Raw genomic sequence first — 19,482 nt, forward strand, 5'->3', positions numbered from 1 at the left:
TATACGTGATAAAAACTAAATCTCTTATATATGACATTTTTGCAATTTTTAAAATATTCCTTTTTAAAAATATGAAAAATTTTACGAGATTTTTGATGATGCGCGAAACTAAGATAAAGTTATATTCTATACTGGCTATATCTATCCCGTACGTTATATAATATCCCTAAAGTTATGGGTCGTAAAATATTATATGAACGTAGCTTTTAGCATAAATATTTATACGCTTCTATTATCATTCGTTGTGCTAAAATCTTCACAATTTTTTTGAATATTAGACAAAAAATGAATCATGTTATAAAGGATGTCTGATTCTAAAGAAAAACATGATTTTGAATTGTATTTTCAATCTTTATATTTAAATAGCGTGTACCCGCGACGTAATGGTAATGATACAGCAAAGCAAGAATTTCCATTAACATATAAACTGGATAAAATTTTCTCACGTTTATGTCAGCATGAGAAAAAACAATATGGCGATATTATTATATTTTGGCAGTTACTAAATATGAAAGATAAAACTCATTTTCACCCCATTTTACTGGCGTTTTCACCCTCTTGGAATTTGAGATTCGAGAAACCCCTCCTTATCGAACCTCTACACACCACAGTCAATCCGTTTGCCAAAAATCAGCTTTAAACGTCAAGCAGTTTAAGCAGAATCGTGATTAATCAATGGTCATATTTTATGAAACACCCTGTATAATTTAAAAAAAAAAATCTTAAAATATGTAAAACAACAAAATAACATATACGTGTTTAAGAGTTTTTCCGAAAAACTCATCGGTTGTTAAATAGAAATTATTCTAATATTTGAGGGGTGGTTTCACACCCTTAGAATTCGAGTTTTGAAAAATCCCTTCTTATCGAACCTCTACACCCGAAAGTCAATCCGTTTTCCAAAAATCAGCTTTTTAGGACAATAAAAAAAATCTGTTTTAAGCAGGATCGTGATTAATCAATGACCAGACTTTTCGAAACATCCTGTATACATTTTTAAAGAATCTTAAAATATGTAAAAAAACAAAATAAAATATACGTGCGTTTTTTCGGAAACTTGACCGTTTTTTTAAATAAAAAATATTATAATATTTGAGGTTAGGTTAGGTTAGAATTTCGAAAAATCCCTTCTTATCGAACCTCTACACCCTAGAATCCACCTGTATGCCAAAATTGAACTTCTTACGTTGAGTGCTTTGAGCAGGATCGTGATTAATCAGTGAGTCAGTCACTTAAGGATTTTATATAGTACCTACTAGTATAGTCTATCCAACGAGAAGATCCTTGACAGTGATAGATGTGTCTGTCATTTTAATTTCAAAGTAGTTTATTTTATTTTACAAAGAAATAAGTTGGTACAGCTGGAACGTATAGCAGGAAATTAATATATGTATTTAAAATTTGACTGACAAGTAACTTCAAAATATTGTGAAAAAAACTGTATAAAACTGAGAAAATGTAATCGAGTTATTTTATTTAATAAAAAACGGTATGTGTTAATACAAAACAAACAAAACAAGACACCACATACAAAAAAATATAAAAAGAACTATTTCTTACTTTCAAGCTTTTATGAAACTTCCCGCATTTATGATTATATTTATCAATATAACTTATGTACAAATACAAATTTGTAATATTCCGCAGGAATAAATAAAACAACATAAATAAAACAAACTATTTTATTAATAATAACACTTACCAAATTTTCTACCTCACAGGTTGATTAATTAACTTTAATCTTAATTTTTTTTAAACCAGTACCTTTTGACAGTATTTTTCTGCAGTACTAAAATCCATTATTTACCTATCGTGTGATGTAGATATTTTACAGCTACTCCAGTTTTTAGTATGTGTTTAGTATGGTCTTTCTACCATATTCGAGATGCACTTATCTACGACGAGATGGTATACGAACTTTATTGATATTAACTTTATTGGTGTATCTGTATAAGACTTTCTGCCTGGGCAGCGAGTATTTACCATCAACTGTGCTCTGGGTTCTACAGTTAATTTTCACTGATTTTTCCTCCACTTGACTTCAAAAGACACAAAACACACGTAATAACACGAATCAAAATGCATCATCTTCCAAAACGCAGGGTATTTGACAAGAGTTGTCACAAAATTATAACCTACAATTTGGCAAGACTTTGACAAACGTCAAAAATCTAAAGGCGAGTTCATACGCATCGGCGTCCGTTTGTCGTTCATCGTTCCGTCAAACCAATAAAATTGAAATACTAACTGTCATTTTCGAAATAAACCAATAAAACTGGTTAAAAACAACAAGTGACGACGCATGACGAATTTATATTTAAACCCATCCATAGTTAACTTAAAAATTATTAGAAACTTTTTTTAGTAAAATAAATAGATTGGTATGGGACGTCATCTGCTTTTTTTCTGTCATCGTCTGTCGAAATCTTACCTGAGAAAAGAGTATAGAAGCCTGGCGCATCCGACACAACATGCGACATCAGAAAAAATAATAATTTTTATTTTTTTTAATTAAATGAAAATCAAAAAATCCGGCGACGACAGTTTTTAGAAGAGCCAATTAGGTATTTTTTAGTAAAAAAGCAACTTTCTAGAGCAAGTCGTTATTTCAGTAGAGACGACACAGATAAACATTAGCATTTTATATATGTAGATATTAGTATTGATTATTGGGAGAAGTTATAGAATTCTCGAAAAAAGAAATATCTGTTAGACGAACAAATAACTCTTGGCAGGTTTAAAATTTCTTGTTGAACTGACAAATTTGTTTTAGACTAGAGAGTCATTGATAAATTGAATGGAACAAACCACTTATATAGTATATATACAAATTACTATAAGGGCACAAGCATTTTGTGTTTTTCCCTCGTGTCTATGTTTTTAAAACTACTTCTTGATACATTTTTTTAAATAAATACAGAGATCACTGGAGCGCTCAATGGAACGAAATATGCTGGGAATAATCAAGAAATACCGTAAAAGAATAGAGTGGATACCTCAACAGACAACCAGGTAATAGATCTCATCAACAGAATCAAATCCCTCAAGTGGCAATAGGTAGGGCACGACGGACAACAAAATTAACGTAAGGGTACCACGACGAATTAAGAGACCTAGATGAAGACCAAACCTGAGATGGGACCATGATATTAGGAAATTAGCAGGGATAACTTGGGTCCGCATAGCCAACAATAGGCAAAAAATGGACCCAATTACAAAGAGAGTATCTAAATATATTAGGGAGGCTACACCATAATTGTAAATGGTTGAATAAGCTGAAAATGATAATACTGACTACGCGAAAAATCATTTTCTCGCAACGTTAACCCTTATAAAACGACATAAAGCTTAAAAAATCTCTGGCCTCTATCCACCATCAATAAATCTCGCTACTCAAACAATAGTTTCAGTGTCGCTAGTCCAGTTAACTTTTTCCACGGCCTTTCCATTGATTAAATCGATGCCTCTATCGACACAGAATAGAAAAAGCGGTGTTGCTTAATAGTGCGGTTAACAAAGAGCGGATTTTGATACGGTAGCAGGGGCAACCTGGATCGGTTAAATCCGCGGCTTTGTTGTTCGGGACGCGGCGATTGACGATGCAGATTGGCACGGAAAAATGCACGTGCCCATTATCCACCTCCGTCAAAATAGAGGAAGCTGGATATTTGAAATCCCGTCGCTGGAATTTATCGCCGTAAATTATCGCAAAAGTGATTTTAACGAAGGCGCTAGAAAGAATAAAATCCTCTTAAAAAAATCTCTAGCCTGTTTCATCTATACAGGGTGTTCCAGAAATAGTATTTTAAGGAGTGGTAGATCTGGCCAGAAGAAACATACAGGGTGGCGCACCTCGTTCGCCTTGGTTTGGTTTGGTTTTACTAAAATGGTAGAGAGCCAACATATTTCTAGAATGGTAGACTTCACCAGGGTATAGACAGGCGAAGAAGTTCATTGTAGAACATTCGGCAAAATTTACCCTGAGAAGCAATGACAGAAAGACAGTCAAAGCTGTAGCTAGTCCACTAACAGAGCGTTGCACAGTGCTTCGTCCCATGGACAAAAATCGAAAAAAAAGTTATAATTTACTAATATCTGAATATGAAGTTTTATACTTATAGCAATGTTCAACCATTCTGTATATTATTTTTCATAAACAGCGTTTTTTGTTAGCAAATATTTTCACTAAAAACAAATTTTGCGATCATTATCTTATATCAGTGAAAAGAATAACATTCATAGTAGTTCTGTATATGGTGTTAAACGGTACGTACTTAATTGAAATCCACTATGGATATTGTTAAACAAGGTATGCACTTTAAATTTATTTCTAAACAAGTTCGTGATTGTTTAGTTTTTATTTATTTTTTAAGATGATTCTGAAATGGGTATAAAAATTTTACGTTTTCAAACTTCAAAAACGCATATCAAAACATATCAAAACATATCGTATTTATTGAATATTTTTGTTGTCATATTCATACACTTTTAATTTTTGTATAGTTGACCTGCGTCTAAAATTGATAAACACTGCCGATCTGGTTAATACTTGGCTTGATCATAAGGACAAGAACTCAAAATTATTTGTATTTCAAAAAATGTGTTCTTTATTAGATATTGATGAATCTACCAGTCAAACGAGACACCACTTGTGCCTGAAAAAGTCCACTATGTTGGAGCGAAACGTCGCATAAAAAAGTTTCCATCTTTCAATTTATTATAAAACCTCATACCTAAGAAAAGGAAAAAATAATATATGGATATGGTCTATTAAAGAGGTAACTATTAACATCCGAACCCCTCATACCAACAAAAAGAACAGTAACAATGCGAAAAAGTAACATATTAGAAAATGATGTACAGAAATATCCTATATGTGAGGATATTTCATCTACCTGTGATTTGGATACTATAAATTTGGAAGATTCTGTCAGCAGTGATTCTTCTAAATCAGAGTAGTTACGATCTATGCATTTTGTTGTCCTAAAGTAAATTTATAGTATCTTATTTTTTTTTAAATATAGCATTAATGTATCTTTTTCATTAATAATAATAATTTTTAATATTAGGCTCATATTGTAAAAATCATGTTCTAATGTTATTTCAATTCTTTTTTATCACAGGGATTTATTTAATACTTACACCGTTTTCATACTATAAATTATTATTTCCTTATATGGAACACAGCTCCAACTTTTTTATTATTTATAAGATTTTTTTCATAAACGTGGGACTAAGAACATCATCATTTAGTACAATGAGAGTACTCATCATTTGTGTCAAATAAACCTAGTTTGAATAAATTGCCTACAATAAAAGAGAAGTTTTGCATTTTTGTCCTCTAGAGCCATATATGTTCGAAGCACTGTGCGTTGTAAGCTTAATAGGTATCTAAAGCTGATGGGATTGACAAACGTCGCGATATGCAGATTTTGTCAATCTGAAGAAGAAACGACAGAACATATCTTATGTCGGAGCAACAGCCTGGTGAATGTGCGCTACTTTGTTTTAGCCGATAATATGCAATTGCAAAAGAGCTATATGGAGGACTCGGTCTTAGGGTTAGTAGGTTTTTATAATGAATAGGACTGGAGAATGTAATCTAAGAACCAGAAGAGGACCACAATAGATCTGAAAACGCGGGCACGCAGTGGAACAGGGCAAGAGCCACCTCGAAAATATAATCTAGTATTAGTGAGTTCTTTACAAACTAAAGTTGAATATATTTTTTTTCTACAAGCAACAGTTGCCTCACTTCATAATCATAAAAATTTAAAGACATACTTAAAACGTTTTTCTATAAACCGATCTCATTTGAATACAGACCGTTTCCTTCAACGGTAAACAAATATATTTTTAACCTTTTACTTGACTCGAACGTTAGTTTATTTTACTTTCACATAATATCTCATTAGGTTTGTTACAGAACAGTAATTCCGAACAAACACAATATTCATGGTTGAATATTCACGACTGTAGCTGTACTTTTAATTACTTTTTGACAGTTAAAACCACTAATACTAAAATGATATTGCGATATTTTAAGTATGCAATGCCACAGTTCCTATATTTCCTTCTATTATATTGGCACAGTAATTATAGCTTAAAATGAAAGAAAAATTTTTTTCATCTATACCAATCTATACTAATATACAGGGTGGCCCATCGAAAACGTTCCGCAAGGCATAACGGCTAGGGAATTCTTTTTTTCAAATAATCCAAAAACACGTCAATTTTGTTTGTGAGGGGGACAACTTTTTACCCAAAAACGATTGCGAAATCTTCAGCCCTCTAAGCGGGGCTGTCATCCCCCAACTTTTTTCAAATGGAAAGGGGGGTCAAGTGGCACCGCAATGAAAAGACCTTTCTATTCTTTGTATTTCCCCGCCTCGTTTTTGAAAATCCGTCGAGTCATTCAGAAAATATGAAGGATTGAAATTTGAAAAGTTTATTGAAACATTTATCAGAGTAAGGGATAAGGATAAATTCTTTCGACCAATTTGAGGTTTTTTCTTATTATTTGTAGACGTTTACGCATTTTTCACTTGCCACAAGGTTGAACGATCAGGTGCGGTAGTTGCTAGATAGCTGTTCTGTGACTTGTGCGTTGAAGTTCTTCTCAATATCGTTAAACGGACTCAGAATAGAATTTCCAAAAATACCAGCCCAACCGTTCAATTTATAAGGGTTTTGTGTGTGCACCTCGTGAAAAACCCTAGGGTTGTCTTCAGCCCAGTACCGACCAGTTGTGCCGATTAACTACACCGTTCAAAAAGAAAGTACAGTCATCCAAAAAACACACATTAAATAGAAAATTATTATCATTCGCCACTCGTTCACTCATAGTTTCACAAAATTGCAAGCGACGATCAAAATCGTCTTCGTCGAGTTCTTGTACCAACTGAATTTTGTACGGGTGGAACTTCCGTTTTTTTTAATATCCTTTGGACACTTTGCTACTAACTCGCGAACAATTTTGCCATAAAGGTGGTTGTCAGGATGGCGTTCATTGAATATCTGCGCAACCCGATTGCCACATTCATTATTTTTAAAATAAAGTTCGATTATTTCTACTTTTTCTGCAAGTGAGTACACCATAATAATTGTTAAAAAATTTAACGATATTGAGAAGAACTTCAACGCATAAGTCACAGAACAGCTATCTAGCAACTACCGCACCTGATCGTTCAACCTTGTGACAAGTGAAAAAATGCGTAAATATCTAGAAATAAAAGAATAAACAGCAAATTGGTCGAAGAAATTTATCCTTCTCATTTACTCTGATAAATGTTTAAATAAACTTTTCAAATTTCAATCCTTCATATTTTCTCAATAACTCGACCGATTTTACCCCCTCACTTGACCCCCTTTCCCATTTGAAAAAAATTGGGGGGTGACGCCCCCGCTTAAAGGGTTGAAGATTTTGCAATCATTTTTGGGGCAAAAGTTGTCCCCCTCACAATCAAAATTGACGTGTTTTTGAATTTTCTGAAAAAAAATTACCCTCGTTATGCCTTACGGAACGTTTTCGATGGGCCCCTGTATATAAAATCCTTAAGTGACTGACTCACTGATTAATCACGATCCTGCTCAAACCACTCAACGTAAGAAGCTCAATTTTGGCATACAAGTTGATTCTAGGGTGTAGAGGTTCGAAAAGAAGGGATATTTTGAAATTCCAGTTCCAAGGGGGTGAAACAACCCCTCAAATATTACAATATGTTTTATTTAAAAAACGGTCAAGTTTCCGAAAAAAACGCTTATATAAAAAATATATTAAAAAACACGTATATTGTATTTTGTTTTTTACATATTTTAAGATTTTTTAAAAATGTATACAGGGTGTTTCCAAAAATCTGGTCATTGATTTATCACGATCCTGCTTAAAGCGCTTGACGTAAAAAGCTGTTTTTGAAAAACGGATTGACTTTAGGGTGTAGAGGTTCGATAAGAAGGGATTTTTCGAAACTCGAATTTTAAGAGGGTGAAACCACCCCTCAAATATTAGAATATATTTTTATTTAAAAACGGGTGAGTTTTCCGAAAAAACTCTTAAACACGTATGTTTTATTTTGCTGTTTTACATATTTTAAGATTTTTTAAAAATTTATACAGGGTGTTTCATAAAATATGACCATTGAGTAATCACGATTCTGCAGGCTTGACGTTTAAAGCTGATTTTTGGCAAACGGATTGACTGTGGAGTGTAAAGTTTCGATAAGCAGGGGTTTCTCGATTGTTTTTCTCATGCTGACATAAATGTGAAAAAATTGTATCCAGTTTGTATGTTAATGGAAATTCTTGCTTTGCTTTATCATTACCATTACAAATAATTAATTCGACGCGAACGAAGTCGCGGGTACACGCTAGTTTTCTTATAATTATTTAGAATTTTTATGCATACAAAACAAAATTTGTAAAGTTTTCTAGAAGAGAGAAAACAGAGCTCAAGTTTATGTAAAGGTGCGTATTCATTATCCGAACGAACGAACGAACGAATGTTCGCTAGTGGTATGGACGGGGACCGCACGATAGAACCGCACGAGAAGATCAGACGCGAACGCTTTTGATGTACCGACTCGAAACGGATGGTCGAGCGAACGAACGAACGAACGGCCGCATGCGTTCGGTCCCCGTCTAAATATACCGCACGTTCATTCGTTCGTTCGTTCGGATAATGAATACGCACCTTAATATTAACTACATTACTGTATAATAACTAGGTGCAGGGATATGCTGCAGTGCGTAGACCACCTTATTGTTCCAATAGTAGGAAAAAAATACTTACTGCCATTATTCGCTGACGAGTATTTGACACACATCAAAAGATGGTTACGCAAGACGTTCCCTTTCATGATGGTGTTCTAAATTTAGGATAAAAAAACAACCCCTCGATTAACCCTGTATTGAGTTGAATTAAAGTTCATATAATTATATACAGTTTGCTAAAAAATTCATAAAAATATTGCTAAAAATAACAAAAATATAACACTTTAAATTTGACGAAAAATATTTCCGTTGCGTTTTTTTTGGCTTCTGAGTGTATAAGTTAGTTACGAAAAAAGGTTAGTTTACAAGAAGATTTTATTTAGTAAACCTTACAGATGGGTGTTTTAATAAAATCAATTTAAATAAACCAGAGCAATAGAACGAAAAATTACCATCATTACCGTATAACGACCTACGTATAGACGCCCTAGTCTGAACCTGATCAACATATAATACACTATCAGTTACTAATTATTGCAATTATTGTAACTAATGAATATCGGACACGGGAAAACGGTAATTGCACTACAACGAATCGCATTAGGACGGGTCTACTAATTAATTGGGGTTATTAAACCTAACATTAAATTAATTTTATCAAAAAATAGTTTTGGTGCTATTCGAAATTATATTATATGCGTATTGTACATTGATTGGGAGTGTTTTAGTTTACTAATTATTGAAAGTGGTGTTTAGTTAGGAAATCCATAATGTTTCTATCTAATTAGTGGCAATATTATTAGCTTTGCACTGTTTTTTTATCATAACTAAACATATTTCACAACGATATTGTCGCGACCTAGCTCGGGGGTTGTTTGCTAGGATCGCTTATACCATGTTCTATCATTTTGATCAAAACAACCATTATAAAAATATATTTATTTATTATAAAATATACAACAGTTTTAGAAATATAATTACAACCACTTTCACAGCCACTTTTTTAAGATAGTATATATACTAAATTTAAAAGAATTGGAACCAGTACCTTACATGTAGGAGGAGGATGGGGTCTGCTGGTTTCCTAAGCTAAAAAATGAAATTAAGATACACCAGTTTAATGCGGCATCTCTTCAGGATAAAAAGCATTCGTGGGTGGAGGCAAGACATCACTACTACTATTATTATTTTGCAAAAGCCTCGATCTCTTTCTGTAAAATGTAGATGAATGTCTAAATGCCTTTTTAGTGTTTTTTAGGCATAATAAAAAAAATAGGTTGGTTTACAAAAACTTTTTATTAGGTTATGTTCATGATGTTCATTAGACCGCAAATGCTACTTAATGGGTTGTATTTACGGACGTAAATAGAGATACGTAAATTAGGTTATAAATATGAACATAAAATGCAACAAAATATAATTGGACGTTACTTTAGGGATTATCAGTGAGACGTATCCTATTCGGACAACGGGTAGACGTCGGGCTAGTTCAAGTATATGTACGTCGTGCAAGCCAACGTGGGAACGACGTTGGGAAATGAATAAAAATGATACGTTGTTATTTTGTACGTTGACAGATCGTTAGATTTACCGCCTCGGATCCAACGACGTCGCTTTTAATAGGAAAGCGACGTCACCGGTCGTATCACCAGCACCCGACCTAAATTTGGACAAAGTCTGACGTCGCTTCAGGTCAGATTTAGTTCGAAGTCAGATAGATGCTACTTGGGAAAGGTCTATCTTATGAACCGTTATAGCTAGACAGTTGAAATTTTTACAGATAATGTATCTATGTTGCCGCTATAAGAACAAATACTAAAAACAGAATTAAATAAATATTTATAAATAAAAAAGTACTTTCACTAAACATTATCTCTTAAGTAAGAATTTTACATAGAATCTATCAAGTCCTCGGTGGCCGCGTGATTAAAGCGTTAGGACTTTACGCTGCTATGACGTTGGAGCTGTAGTAAGGCAGGTTCGAATCCTTGTCAAGGCGACTTTTTAGTTTTCTGTGAGCCTACTACTAGTGAGACTACTACTGTTTAGGTAACTTAAGTTTTCTGCGAGCTTGCAGCTCTGTCTGTAAAGATGAAAAATGTCGAAGCAAGTATAAACAGTTCCTTTGTGGTTCTAAATCAAAAAAAATAATTATGTTTAGCTTGCTCCCACTAAGAAATATTCTCAACCCGCCACTGGCAAAACAGTGCAACCGGTACCGGTCTGTCTCTTTATGCAAGTACAAATTGTCGCCGTTCTACCTTTAAACCGCCTTGACGTCAGATTACGCCGCGCCGTTTCGTGGGCGTACTAGGCCCCAACGAAAACGTGCAGAACAAAGCGGTTTGCGTTTCGCAATGGTACGAGAGAGGCATTACGGTTACGAACAATAAATAGCGAGCTGTGGGTTTTTATTTCCTCGCTTTATCTCGCCGTTCCTATTATTTTGCAGATTGTAGATCGCTAGAAACCAGGCTGGTAAAAGAATTAATTTTTAAGTGTCCGTGTAGCAATTTTCGTTGGTTTTCCTAGGTATTGTAATGTTTTTATGTTTGAGAAAGGCATGTTTTTTCAGTAAAACAGTTAATTTGAAATAAAGCTGATTTGTCCAGCTTGCATTGAATTAATTTTTTAGATTTACAAAACTACGTCGTTTCGTAAATATGTAGACACCCACTGATATCAGGTAGATACTTACTAAGTATTCTCAGCTATACAATTAAAGTTTTAGTTACGTAATCGAGGGCGCGATTTTTAAATTCATTGTTGCCAACCATGGACGTATTCGGCGCCGGGCTGACTGACTGGAATTTAAATTTCCCGCTGGGAATTCAGTTGGTAGCTCTGCTGTAGAAAATGTCAAGTTGCCACATTTATTTATTTATTAAATGAACAAAAATACGAGTAGCGGAAAAAAGGGCCAAAAAACCCTACACATATATGCTTATTCTCTGCATTAAGTTCATGAGACCGAAGGGAACAGCCATTCGACGACCGGTTTCGGAGATTTTTCTCCATCGTCAGGCCGACTTTGCTGTAACCCTCGATCTGACCAACGAAAAGCAGAGAATAGCATTTGAGTACAATAAGTACTACTATGGCAAGAGTGCTAGACGCTCTACGACATCTAGCGGTAGCCGTGACAATTACAGATCGTACCGCCATGATTGTCACGGCTACCGTTAGATGGCGTAGAGCGTCTAGCACTCGGAAAAACTGTAAAGAGAAAATATGTTTCATTTGCCGAGATCTACCAGCCCTGTGTGTGAAGATATTTGGTATCGCTAAACCTTACAGCCAATTATAGTAAATTATTATTAATTATAGCAAAACTATTTAGATAATAACCTCCCGACAACTATTCAAGGGCAATGGCCCAGCTACGCCGACGTTAGAGGATGTGAGTGGATGGACTTGTTAACTTCTGGAAACTCTGTCGACCTGTTGCTCTATAGTAAGATTGTAAAATCTATCGGACATAACGTAAGAGTCGATTTAAACGCTCACCAAGTCAGTAGGCCATTTACCATGAGTAGTAGCAAGCAAGCAAAAAAGAGACGTTAAACATCGATAAGAAAAAATTGAAGAAGAATTGGCCTAAAGTAACAGATTTTAATGTATAAAAAACTATTAACTAAAGAACCTCATCACAACAATTAAAAACAAAATAAAACCAGATTCAAATACAGTAAAAAAACATGATATACTTTGGGTCATAATTCACTATTAGCTCAGGCAGTTTGCCTAGTGCTTAGAACTCAAAACGAGCGGATCCGAACAAACTGCGAAGTTCCGTCGTCTTACTCCAAGAACTCGAGAATTTATTGTTCGCTTACGATGGCCTCGTCGCAGGCTAAAGACCAGCAGCTTTGCTACAACTCGATATGAATATATGAGACCTGCGGAACGTGAATTATGACTGTTTTCGGGCAATTTCTCAAAAGATGGCGCCGTTCCAAGAATCTAGTTGCACGACAAAACGTACGTGTGTGTACTGGTGTTGTTCTAAAATGATAAATGGTGTTGTCAAGTTCAAGGGTGAGCTTGTTTAATTGGGTAATTTGTATGCGAGGAGTGATTGTTGTGTTTATGATAGCATTAACATCATTAACGTGTTATAATTACTTAATTTAACCGTTAATTTTATGGAGTGGGACTTTACGACTTTAAAAACTATGAGAAAAAAATTAAGCAAAGAATATACTAACAAACTTTAAGGTTTGTTTAATATTGCTGTCTTAAATTTAGGTTCTTCAGTACCGTTCTAATGTTATTTAAAACATGTTAGTTTTAAGTTGCCAATAAATGTTATTAGTTATTAAAATTGTCAAAAGAGTTATTTACGGTACTAGCGTGTTATCTTACATATAAGTCACGCTGGGAAATGTTTAGCTATGTGAGGCTAATTTTCTCAAGTGACTTATATGATATAACACGCGAGTGCCATACAAAATTTTATCCAACAGCAGAACTGTTTCATGTCCAATCTCTAAAGAATAATTGATATAAAAGGATCTACCAGTTCTACTTTCATTGTTGTGAATAAATAAATTATCAGGGTGCGTTTAAGTTACTATGCAATATAGATGTGCGTTTTGTTTTTTTGTAAATAATAAATAGCACTGACATTAAGATGTCATTTTAGTGATGGGTTGTTATTTAACTATCTGTTATTTTATAACAATTATTTAGAAATAACATAACGCAACAGGTTACTACTTTTAAAAAATAACAGATATAAAATAACGACACGCAGAGATCGACTGTTCGTGAAACGAAGTCGGCGCTATGCACCGTCACGAAATTCGATGCTGCTCGAAGCAATTCCAAAAAACAACTTGTATGGATGGAAAACATGTTATTTCGACAACCATCGATACAGGCGGCGAGATACAACGGACGTAGCGGGGTATGCGCTACGGCACGGCGCGGCGTGTTGGGCTTACAACAACTTAAAAATAATAGGATATAAAAGAAGCAGCTTTTTTGAAACAGTTGCGGGCATAACGCCTGGCGGTCGAGATAACAAGAGTGGTTAAGGAACGCTGCTGCATCGGTCGATTGTCGATGGAGGCTCGCAACGGGTTGGAGAATAACGCATCAGTTGTTTTAGATACATATTGTTTTTCAACCTGTTACGAGCATAATGGGCGGAGGTCGAGATATTATGGCGCTGTATGTTTCAGTACTTTGTTATTAAGTTTCAATATTTAGGTATTTATTTATTCTGAAAAATTTTTAGAATAATATTTTAAGATTTTTTAAAAATGTATACAGGGTGTTTTGAAAAATCTGGTCATTGATTAATCACGATCCTGCTTAAAGCCCTTGACGTAAAAAGCTGATTTTTGGAAAACGGATTAACTTTAGGGTGTAGAGGTTCGATAAGAAGGGATTTTTCGAAACTCAAATTCTAAGGGGGTGAAATCACCCTCAAATATAAGAATATTTTTTATTTAAAAACTGGTGAGTTTTTCGAAAAAACTCTTAAATACGTATATTTTATTTTGTTGTTTTATTTCTTATTATATATTTTATTACTATTCTTATTCTCTGCACTAAGTTCATCAGACTGAAGGGAACAGCCATTCGACGACCGGTTTCGGAGATTTATCTCCATCGTCAGGCCGACTTTGCTGTAATCCTCAATCTGACAAAACGAAAAGCAGAGAATAGCATTTGAGTACAATACTCTGGATAGTGCTAGACGCTCTCTCCATATAGCGGTAGTTGTGACAATCACAGATCGTACCGCCAAAATTAAAACCAGCGGCCTACTAGGCAAACATGCTTGCTTCATCCACGTTGAGGGTTACAGCAAAGTCGGCCTGACGATGGAGATAAATCTCCGAAACCGGTCGTCGAATGGCTGTTCCCTTCAGTCTGATGAACTTAGTGCAGAGAATAAGCATATGTGTAGGTTTTTTTGGTCCCTTTTTCCGCTTCTTGTATTTTGTTTGTTTATATATACCCTACCAAAACTTTCAGCTCCATCTACGGTAACGTGCATGAAGCAAGCATGTTTGTCCAGTAGGCCGCTGGTTTTAATTTTGGCGGTATGATCTGTGATTGTCACAGCTACCGCTAGATAGAGAGAGCGTCTAGCACTATCCATAGTAGTACGTTTTGTACTCAAATGCTCTTCTCTGCTTTTCGTTTTGTCAGATTGAGGGTTACAGCAAAGTCGGCTTGACGATGGAGATAAATCTCCGAAACCGGTCGTCGCATGGCTGCTCCCTTCAGTCTGATGAACTTAATGCAGAGAATAAGCATATTGTATATACATATATATATATATATATATATATATATATATATATATATATATATATATATATATATATATATATATATATATATATATATATATATATATATATATATATATATATATATATATATATATATATATATATATATGTAGGGTTTTTTGGCCCCTTTTTCCTCTTCTTGTATTTTGTTTGTTTATTAGAATTTAGTTAAATTGTTATTTCTCAAATCAATGAATTGAAACCAAAGGACACATGTGATGGCCTTCCTGATTCTCGGATTTGTCCGATCTAGATTTCTAATTTTGGGGATTTTTGAAATATGAAATATATCGTGGCAACTAACACAATGTCGAACACCTGGAAAATGCTTAATAATGCAAGCTTTTAGATATTTGCAAACCCCATCCCGTTATAATAAAATCCGTTATAAAAGAAAGAAAAATAAATTCAGAAATTCAGTGGTAACAGTTCAAAAGAAAAATATTCTATATTATATATTTTGTATAATGTGTAATGATTATTTTAACTGCATATAAGGCTCAACTTTCCGGACACATATTTAATTTAATTATTGCTGTTTAAATTATTTTATTGAAAGAAAATTTAACAGCATAAAATATAGGATATTTTTCTAAGATACATGAAAAGTGTTTTAAAACCAATAAAAATTAATCAAACTTTAATGAAGAAAGGAACTAAGTTGAAAAGAATAATCACTATAGCAGAAAGATTACTTGAAACGCCTCCATTTCTTGCAATAGGACAAAGTTTCGAGGACTTTTGAGGAAGGAAAATAATTTTCAACTTTTGTTCCTCCCAGGGCATTTTTAGATATCGATATTTGATTTTCTAGTTTTCAAAAGTTTATTGCAATTATTTTGACAAAAAATCTGACAAAATTTACTGTCCCGGAATGCCAAAAAAGAAAATGATTGAAGTATGAATCTCTGATTTAATTTGAAATTATTTTAACCGTTGTAATTTTTCAAACAATCATAAATCATTAGAGGACATCCAAAAAAATTAACCAGCTTTAATTTATGAGCTAGAATCACACAATTAATTGAGGAGGTTCTCACCAAACCCGTTCTAAATTATCATTTTAAGGTGTGTGAAGAGCTTTTCGTTATTAAAAGAAATTCTTAAACAGGGCTTGATAGGAAATTACATTTTTTTTTCTGACAGTATGTGTTTATCTCTTTTTTTGAGCATGGCAGATTACGAAACTGGATCGTGTAGTACGTCGATGTTGATTATTCGAATTTTTGACGATTTTGATTGATCACCGTCTCTATTAGTGGATAAAAACTGGTAGAATGGTGCGCTCCAACGGTTTTCTAGGCAGTGGCGTGGACAGAATATTTTATTTCTTAGTAAACATATTAAACTTAATTTTATATTTAAGTATTATTTCGAACTTTGTGGTAAGTTAGTTACTGGAAATTTCTAGGGATTATGGCTACCGGTACAGACATTTTTATTTAAGTTGATTTAAAGAGAATTTCAGTAGCTCATTACTTGAACAGAAATTTCTATAAACAATAAAATTAACTTCAAAGAGGGAAGAATACAACATGAAAGATCTAAAAAAAAAGTTATCTTTAGGGATTCCAAACCTAGTGACTACATAAAATAAAGATTTTGAATTTTGAAACTTTTAAATTAATTTTTATTGTTTTGTGAAGTCCAAATATTTTCAGGGCTGGTAGATCTCAATGAAAGAAATATATTATATATACCGTTTTTCAAATAAGTCCAAAATAACCAAGTTATCTTACTTCGAAAATTAAAAAAATATGATTTTTTGCTTAAACTTTGAGAACCACTGGAATTTTTCTAGGTTTTCTTTCTTGTAAATTTAATCTACTACACCTATGTTGCCATATTATGAAGTATTGATGATTTTTAACTAAAAAAAATCAAAAAAACCTTATAGCCGTGTTGTATGGGGTCGAAATATAAAATATACCACTTATGAAGTCGAAATATACCTGTTATGTGTGGCTTATAGACATTTCTTTATTATACTTACCTATTGTATTTTAACTTCATGTTCATGTTTCTTATGTCATTTTATTGTTTCAGGTAAAATTTTAAAATCGAGGAAGAACGAGAAATAAGCAATCATGAGACTTTTAGTTATACTGAGTGTGGGTAAGTTGTATTTTAGAAATCTCTTTAACTATATTAATACCAGTAATCCAAAGAGAATGTATTTTCTGAAATTTTTGACCCGACATTTCTTTATTTTTGAAAGAGTAGACTTGTTCATTTGTCAAAAATATTCTCTTATCGTATCTTTAAGCCTAAAGGCAAAACTGTTAGTTGATATTAGATCTTTTATGTTAATACGATTCTCAAAACTTTTTAAACTATAGAACATTGATTTTTGGAAGTAACAACCTTCACTATAATTCAATGCAACAGGGTTGCCTCTAGCTCCATATTATTTATCCAAGTTATTTTATCTCTAAAAAACAGCTCTGGTCATTTTGAATTTTAAAAATGAAATCTTCAGTGGTTTCAGATTTTGGACTTACTTTTATTGTCTCTAAAACTTTAAATGCTATTAGAGCAAATTTTATAGTGTCAAACGATCTAACCGATCTTAAATATTCTTAATTTGTGTAATCTTGTAGCGTGTACTTTTTATTAAGTAAATCAAACATAATTCTAGATTCCTCTTTTAAGAGATTGGTTATAAAAGATGAAATGTGTAAAGACAATATTCTTCTTCTTTACGTCTTTACGTGCCGTCTCTTTCATGGAAGTGGGCGATCACATTGGCAAAATCTTTACGATTCTCGGTTTTCCTTATGAGTTCTTCAAAAGTTAGATGAGTCCAATTTCTGATGTTCCTCAACCAAGATAGAATTACATTTATTTAACTTGGTACTGTCTTTATTATACTGGGTGCGTCCCAAAAGTGGCTCATCTCCATAATTTTTTTATTTTTTCAAATAAAAAAACAAGATCTAATATGTTAGTATATGACATAAATTAGGATTGATTGACGCATTCAATTGTTTTTGGTCACTTCTTGTTTCACCGGAAATGACTATAAATTTTAATTTTTGAATGGCATCCTCAGTATATTTCTACTTTATTCGATAGAAAATGACACTCTGAATAGAATGACATATCATATATCAACTTTTGACATTTTCGCATATGGTTTAATTGTAATTGTAACACGCGATTCATAACGACAATTTGACTCGCAATACCAAGTGTGTGGTATCAATATATTCATAAAAAAATGCTTTTTCCAAATATGCTAATGAGTCACCCTTGTTCAATTTGAAAAAATTGATATATATGATTAAAAATTGAAACGATTTGTACATCTTTTAACCGGCCTAGACAAGACACGAAACCCATTAGACGATCAAAACTATTTTTCCAAGGCTCCTTGATTAAAACTTAGTGTTTTTAACAACACCATGGCACCCTGGATTGGAATTTAAAATACGATTTGTTTTTAAGCGATAATGTCAAACGTTGACATATGGTATGTCATTCTATTCAGAGTGTCATTTTTTATCGAATAAAGTAGCAATATACCGAGGGTGCTTTTAAAAATCAAAAGATGTAATCATTTCTGGTGAAACAGGAAGAGACCAAAAACAATTGAATACGCCAATCAATCCTAATTTATGTCATATACCTACTAACATACAAATCTGTTTTTTTTATCTAAAAAAATAAAAAAGTTATAGGGGTGAGCCACTTTTGAGACGAACCCGGTATATTAAAAAATATTGTTTCATAATGTAATATCATTTTAAAATTCTTGTATGTTATTTTAGATTCTGAAGATAATTTTAGAATAAACCGGAATATATTTTTAATAAAAACATTATTAATTATTAACAGGGTTATAATAATTATGATTTTGTTACAAAAACCTTTATATAAATGATTATGTAAGAGAAAAAATTCAGATTTTACATTTTACTAAAATATTATCTAAATAAGCGCCTTTCTACAACAACGCCACTGACTCCCAATGGGTAAATTGAGAGTTGCCTACCGGTCGAAAGTCGTTTCAAGACTTAAATGGATTATTTAAGTCAAATTTCTTGCAAATTTGGCACTGGCGAACCATATTTTATAGTTCTTGAACAGAAAAAGTAAATAAAATAAACACTTAAGGACTACAAGCTAAGAAAATGCGTTAATACAGCCGGGGACATAGCGGCAACAAAGCTTTACCGCACACGTGCGACGCGTACTACGAGGTAATAAATCTAATCGGTGTTGCTATATTGTAAAGAACTTATCCTTTTTAAATAGTATCCGACTTATAATTTAGTAGTATAAGGACTATTTAATACATCTATGGAATATAAAAACCTACTTTATTAGAACGTAATATTAATATCTCAATATATGTGTATAACAAGAAAAAAAATATTGATAATATTAAAGACGTCACAACATAGGCTGGATGAGGACGGCTCTGTCGACTGTACTCAGAAGTAAACATGTGTACAAAAAT

The 19,482-nt window shown here is 33.2% G+C and overlaps 1 protein-coding gene across 4 annotated transcripts in view; it reads left to right on the plus strand.

Moving 5' to 3' along the window:
• The window catches only part of LOC115880561 (hemicentin-1-like), a 478,732-nt gene that overhangs the window by 330,036 nt on the left and 129,214 nt on the right, over nucleotides 1-19,482 (plus strand). The window contains exon 1 of one of the 4 annotated variants that reach the window (XM_030897813.1): nucleotides 17,086-17,135. The exons of the other annotated variants lie outside the window; for them this stretch is intronic. Coding sequence (XP_030753673.1) covers nucleotides 17,108-17,135 — 28 coding nt within the window. The 5' untranslated portion in view covers nucleotides 17,086-17,107. Of the gene's footprint in view, nucleotides 1-17,085; nucleotides 17,136-19,482 lie in introns of those variants that run through there. 4 annotated transcript variants of the gene reach the window in all.

The sequence above is a fragment of the Sitophilus oryzae genome, unplaced genomic scaffold, assembly GCF_002938485.1.
Source record: "Sitophilus oryzae breed Bouriz unplaced genomic scaffold, Soryzae_2.0 scaffold_1081_pilon_pilon, whole genome shotgun sequence".
NCBI classification, from domain to species: domain Eukaryota; kingdom Metazoa; phylum Arthropoda; class Insecta; order Coleoptera; family Curculionidae; genus Sitophilus; species Sitophilus oryzae.